Below are 7,155 nucleotides of genomic sequence, written 5' to 3'. Positions count from 1 at the left end.
AATACAGGGTCAATAACATAAAGGTGTAGTTACTCAGTCCCTCGGATTGAGTACTCAAAGCATCGGCCAAGAATTTCTTCCTTCTGTAGACATAGTACAACTATAAGATTCAACAAGCCCACAAAAAACAACAATAAGACTTCTTACAAGCTAGGTGTTGAACCAATTGAGTACAGTGATTCTCACAAGATCATTTAGACATTTCTCAAAATGATAATATCTTTTAACTCGAGTATATGTCTTGTCTTTTGTCTATGTTCCTCTTTTCATGCAAAGTGCTTCAGGGTTGATAGGCGTTGGGCATGGTATGATTTATGCTCGATCTCAGGTACGTTGCTGCCTTGGATAGTTATGGTGATTTTAATGCTTACTTATTTTCTCATGAGAAACGGGACTCTGGTCGATTGAATCAAGGATCTGCAGAGGACTTTACAACTTTTCTTGACTCAGCTAGGCTCCTCCCTATCACGACTTCTAGCCTCAATTTCATGTGGTCTAAAAATAGGGCTATTGGTAATGTCAATGCGGTGCTTAACCGTAGTATCTGCAATGAAGAATGGTTGCAATGTTTCCCTTTTACTTCTCAGTATGTTTTGAAGCGGAGTTACTCTGATCATTCCCCTATTGTAGTTGATCGTAATGAGGTGTCTCGGGCTTCTAACATTCCATTCAGATTGTAGAGGTTTTAGGTAGATCATGAAGATTTTAAGAGAATCGTCAAAGAAATATGGGAGGTGCCAGTCAGAGGAACTCCTATGTTTATTGTTGCTCAAAAGCTAAAAAAAAGTCCTTTGAAGTCATGGGCTAGATTGGTTTTCCCACATATTGATTTAGAACTTGAGACTTCAAAGGCGGCTTTAGATTCGGTTCAAAGGAGCATTGAGGAGAATGGGCTAGATGATTCTTCTTTTGAACAGGAACTTGCAGCGAGGGAAACTTTTGACAATGCAGTTGTGCTTCAAGGGAAATTGTGGGCTGAGAGGGAGAGAATGTGATGGCCAAAAGAGGGTAATCGTTGCTCTAAGTTCTTTTACACCTCAGCCAAGATCAAGAGAGGCAGGAATCTGATTTGAAAGCTTGAGACGGAGGATGATAGTATTCTGACGGTGTCAACCAACGTATGGTTAGTCACTTTCAGATGTTTCATAAACGAGGGGTCACTGATAAAAATGCCAATCTTTTATCTGTGATTCCAAGGATGCTCAATGAATAAGATAATGAGGTCCTCACTGTTATTCCATCTGCTGAAGAAATTCGAGCAATGATTTTTTATCTTGATCCTTCTAGTGCACCTAGCCCAGATGGGTTCCTAGGTACCTTCTATTGTTCCTGCTAGGATATTGTTGGCCCTAAGGTATGTCATGTTTTAATTGATTTTTTCAAGGAAGGGGTGATTACAAAAGAGGTTAATAATAATTTTCTGACTTTAATACCTAAAATAAAAAATGCCTAAAAAGTTGGCCAATTCAGACCCATCTGTTTAGCGAATTTTCTTCAGATTAATGCCTAAAAAGTTGGCCAGATCCGATTCATGCAGGGCCCCTCAGTAAGGTAGTTATCCCTCAGGAAGCATATGAGGAGAAGCTGCAAAGTTTCAACTTTGCGCTGATCGGAAGAGTCAATTTTCGATTTATTTTGATGAATGATGTGCGAAGTGCTGCCAAGGAAGCCTGGAATCTGAAAGGTAGAGTAAATATTGCTCCCTTGGGGAAAGGATTTATTTTTCTCCGATTTGAAATCGAAGGGGACATGTCCTCAATGTGGAAACAAGGCCCAGTTAAGGTGAAGGGATGGGTCATTCGTTTTCAGCAATGGTGCCTAGAATTTAGTATTCACGATGATCATACCCAAATTAAATTGGTGTGGATTCGCTATCCTGAACTGCCTATGGAATATTGGCATGAGCGAATTTTACTATCAATGGCCAAGGCATCAAGACGCCCTGTGGAGATAGACCGTAGGACGAGGAACACCACTATGGGTAGCTATGCGCATATCCTCGTAGAAGTGGAACTAGGGGGCTCTCGTGTGGAGGAGATCTAGGTGGAGAGAAGGCAACCGAGGACGAACACTCTATTCTGGTTTAAGCAGAGAATCTTGTACGAAGACAACATTGGAAGATGCTCGTTTTGCAAAAAACTGGGTCACTCTATCACCCAATGCATGGAGAAAAAAAGCAAGGAGAGGTCCGATGAAGGATTAAAGGGAGATGTAGATGCGAATCTAAACCAAGGCAGTGTTGGTCGGACAGAGGGTGGGAGGCTCTCACCGGCGGAAAATCTAGATGCTTCCAGTGACATTGGAAGGACTAATTTGGAAGGAAATATTTCGCCCCTTTTTTAAAGGAAAATACCATAAACAATGGAAATCCTCCAATGGGAGATTCCCCTCCTATTTTGGAAGGTCAACTGAATAGATTGAATCAAGGTGATTTGGAGATATTACTTCCAATATCTCACGTCCCTACTGGTAATACTGATGACCCGGTTATGGTGGATAACCCACTTGGTGAAGGTGGATATGAATATGGATCAGACCCAACTGAATCTGATTTCTCTTCCTCTGAGAAGGAATCGCAAGCCTCTGAGGAAGAAAATATGCATAAGGCTACAGTGTCGATCATGGTAGGCGTGCCAGAAAATGTGGGGAGTGAGAAGTTACAGCGTAAATTACAACCTCGCAAGAATAGAGTGTCGTATACTGCTGGTCGTGGAGGAAGAGCCCAAGGTAGAAGCGGCAAGAGTGGGAGAACTCAGAACTGTGGTGAGGAGGTTCATGTGGTCTCTAGCATGGCATCCTCTCAATATTTAGGAGGCAAGATGATCATTCAACACCAAGTGATTGTGGAACTGGATAATGCCATATGCAGGGCAGAGGGAGAAAGTAGAAAAGGGAAGACAACCGCAGTGACGGGGCAGGCGTCAAGGTCTGATCGTGAGACTGTGCTCCATATGTGATTTTATGAAGATCCTATTTTGGAATATTAGAGGGATGCAAAAGGCGTTCGGTAAACGTGTCTTGAGGGACATTATAAATAAGAAGGACCCAGACCTCCTGTGTATTGCAGAGCCGATGATCTCTGTGAGTGATTTCCCGAATTTATTTTTTAATAAATTGGGATTTTATAGCGATGTTATCTCTAATCATAGAGCAAGTAGAGTCTCTAACTTGTGGATTCTATGGAAGCGCAATTTGAGAGCGCCCGTGGTTGTCTCTAATTCGGAGCAACACATAACTGTCTCCATGACTTGGGGGGCCAATCGAATCCAGGTGACATTTGTGCATGCCAGCTGGTTCAGAGCAAAGAGAAGATCCTTATGGACACTTTTGGCGGCTAATTCCCCTTTGGTTCCTACCCCGTGGGCGATGATGGGTGATTTCAACACCACTCTCCACTCTCATGAAAAACGAGGCACAAGGAACTTTAGTCTAAGCTCTGCAGCAGAATTTGGAGCCATGGTTGATGCTTGCTCCATGTCTCAGGTTCCCTCAATTGGCAGAAAATTCACTTGGACAAACAATTGATGCCGTGGAAATGTTTGTTCGGTTCTGGACAGAAGTTTTTGTAACGAAGAATGGCTTGATAGTTTTCAGGAATTTTCCCAACATGTTCTTCAACGCATTGGTTCCGATCATGCCCCATTGCTTCTTATGTCTGAATCTAGTCATAGGCCTCAGAATTTCCCATATAGATTTCACCGATTCTAGATGGATCACGACAACTTCGATAGAGTGGTGGCGGATTCTTGGTCGGAATGGATTTCGGGAGGTCCTATCTATGTTCTTGTCAATAAGCTTAAAAGGCTTAAGGGTGTGATCAGAGATTGGGCAAGGTCTGCTTTTCCTCACCTAGATAGGGCGCTGGAACAGGCAAAAAGGGATCTAGAGCAGATTCAGGTGTAGATTGATAGAGAAGGTATGGATGATTAGTTGTATGCCTTGGAGACCGAGGCTAAGACTACCCTGATTAAAGTCATGGAAAATCATGAAAAAATGTGGACTGAAAAAGCAAGGATTAGATGGCTGAAATTTGGTGACAGAAACTCCAAATTCTTTCACCTTTCTACCAAAATGAGGAGGAATAAGAACGCAATCAGATCAATTAAGAAGCAAGACGGCTCTGTGGTTGATGATCCCATCCAAATAGGGAACTACATAGCTGACTTCTATGAGAATTTTCACAAAGCAACCCCGACGGTTCAGCATGAGAAATTACTGGACAATATTCCCTTGATCCTAAACCAAGCTAATCATTACCACATAGATGCCTTTCCTGGCGATGCAGAGATCAAAAGGGTTGTGTGGAAGCTTGATCCGAACAGCTTGCCAGGTCCTGACGGCTTCCCTGGGGCTTTCTTCAGAAGATGCTGGCAAATTGTGAAAAAAGAAGTGAGCAACGCGGTCAGATATTTTTTCAGCTCAAGCTGCATGCTGCAGGGTGTGAACAATAATTTCCTTGTGCTGATCCCTAAGGTAGATGGGGCAGATAACCTAGGAAACTTCCGACCCCTATGCATGGGAAACTTCTTCTGTAAAATTATTACAAAGGTGATGGCATTGATGTTGGAGCCTCTTCTTCGCAGATTAATATCTGATGAGCAAGGCGCTTTCCAAAAAGGAAAGATTATTCATGACAATATTATGGTTGCTTCAGAGCTTGCGAACTTGATGTTCTCTTCCAACAGAGGAGGGGGTATCGGCATAAAAATCGACATCAGAAAAGCCTATGACACAATTGACTGGACGTTTATTTTTTATGTTCTGCATAGATTCGATTTCTCTGAGAGATGGATCGGATGGCTCAACCAAATTCTAATATCTTCTAAGATATCAATTCTAGTTAATGGAGGACCGCAAAGTTTTTTTAATGTGGAATGAGGCCTGAGACAAGGTGATCCGATTTCACCGATGCTGTTTATAATCGCAGAAGAAGTCCTATCTCGGGGGTTGAAGGGGCTAATCCAGTCGAACCAACTAAAGCCAATCCAGGGCCCAAGAGGTGCTGAAACCCCAGGGCACATCTTGTTTGCAGATGATATCTTTATATTCACCAATGCTTCCCTGAGATACGTAAACAATCTAAAAAAAAATTTGACAAAATATCAAGAATTTTCAGGTCAATACATCAATCTTGACAAAAGTAAGCTCTGCGTCGGCAAGATTGGTCCAGCAAGGAGGCAGAGTATCTCTAATATTTTGGGAATTTAGAGATGTAGCTTCCCTACAAAATATTTAGGGGTTGAAATCTTTAAGGGTCGGTTAAAAAAGAACGCTCTCATGCCTGTGATGGACAATCTGAAGAAGCGCCTTGCATGGTGGAAGGGTAAGCTTCTTTCAATGGCGGGATGAACAGAGCTAGTCAGATCTGTGATCTCTAGCATCCCTACTCACAACTTTGCGGTATACTGGTGGCCTTCATCTCTTCTAGCTACTATAGAGAGATGGATGCGAAACTTTATATGGATAGGGGAGGTGGACAGCACGAGAGCAATTACAGTGAAGTGGAATACTCTGTGCAAGCCCAAAGAAGAAGGGGGCCTAGGGATTAGGAAGCTAAGAGACTTGAATAAAGCTATGCTATGTAAAATGGTTTGGAGAATAAAACATGGGAAATCGAATGATAGCTCTTTCCTTCATGCATGATTTATTAAGAAGGATGGTAAATTTTCCAAAGGAAGCAAGCTGTCATCAATTGCCTTGGGGATTTGGAAGTCATGGGACTTTGTGTTAGAGAACGAGAGGTGGGTCATTGGCAATGGCAATTTGACAAACTTTTGGAAGGATAAATGGTAGGGACCTAAATCTCTGATGGAGGAGATCCAGACTAGGGACCTTTCCCCCCCTAACTCTAATGCCAAAGTGTGTGAGTTTATCCAGGATGGTTAATGGAACTTCCCTATAGTGCAGTCGGATCTTCTAAATAATATTTTTAAATCTATCAAGGAGATAGCTATTTGCCATGCTCAGATGGAGGATTTCTGCGCCTGGAAATTATCTCCGATGGGGAATTTTTCTATGGCTTCTTCATGGGATGAAATTAGAGAAAAATCCCCAAAAGTTCCTTGGTTCTCCTTGATTTGGAGGAAAGGGCTTCCCCCACGGTACTCTACCCTAGGATGGCGGCTTGCTCATAGGAAACTCCCAACGGACGAGTTGATTAAAGCTAAAGGCATTATGATGGCATCGAGATGCTTCCTCTGCAACCAAGATGATGATGGCATTGACCATGTCTTTATTCACTGTCCATACTCGACTTGCATATGGGAAAGGTTTTGTCCTTGTTTTGGGATTTCTTGGCCGATTCATCAATCTATAAAAGGTTTGATAAAATGGTGGAAGTCCAAGGCAAGAATCTTGAACTTAAAATATCCATGGCTTATGAGCTTCTCAATAATTGCAGCTAATATTTGGTGGGAGAGATATAAAAGAAGCCATGAGGACAAGGCTCGATCCGATGCACATATTTTTTAATTTATTTTCCATGAGCTTAGTCTTTGTTTGGGTAGTTTGAAGGGTGAAGTGAAGAGCATCAACGATTTCTCATATTGCAGGAAATTGGGGTTACATATAGAGGCCCCTAAGTTTATTCCGCCTCTGGAAGTGCATTGGTGCAAACCCCACCCAAATTGGTTTAAAATCAATGTCGACGGGAGCCCTCTCGGGAACCCAGGAAGGGCAGGTGCTGGTGGTATTGCTCGGAACAAAGAGGTCAGATTTGCAACTCATTTAGTATTTACTTAGGCATTAAAAAAATCTTCGAGGCTGAGTTTGAAGCAGTTTTGGAAGGTCTGATCATGGCAAAGAGATATGGTGCGAGAGAAGTGTGGGTTGAGTCAGACTCTGCTGGTGTGGTGTCTGCTATGCAGAAGAACCAAGTCCCATGGTTTGTGCTTCAACGATGGAGGGCTATTCTCCCCTATCTGAACTCTATTTCGTGGAAAATTTCTCATTGTTTTCGCGAGGCAAATGTGGTTGCAAATTATTTGGCAAGGAAGGCTTCAAAATCAAGAATCACAGAAACTTCTGTGACATTCCCAAGACATATTATGATGGAGATTGAAACTGATGCAATGGACAGGCATAGATTCAGATTCTGCTAGGGTGTTTCTTGCTTTCTCTGCTGATGGCCATGCTGAAGATGGAGAGAGCAAGCTT

At 42.5% G+C, this 7,155-nt stretch overlaps 1 protein-coding gene across 1 annotated transcript; it reads left to right on the top strand.

The window, feature by feature from the left end:
- Nucleotides 1-4,071: 4,071 nt before the first annotated feature.
- On the top strand, nt 4,072-4,878 carry LOC122094749. Its single transcript, XM_042665352.1, has one exon. It carries the CDS (start codon nt 4,072-4,074, stop codon nt 4,876-4,878), a length of 807 nt encoding a protein of 268 aa, XP_042521286.1.
- Nucleotides 4,879-7,155: the final 2,277 nt, after the last annotated feature.

The sequence above is a fragment of the Macadamia integrifolia genome, chromosome 12 (assembly GCF_013358625.1).
Source record: "Macadamia integrifolia cultivar HAES 741 chromosome 12, SCU_Mint_v3, whole genome shotgun sequence".
Lineage (NCBI taxonomy): Eukaryota > Viridiplantae > Streptophyta > Magnoliopsida > Proteales > Proteaceae > Macadamia > Macadamia integrifolia.
This window is presented reverse-complemented; position numbering and strand designations above follow the sequence as displayed.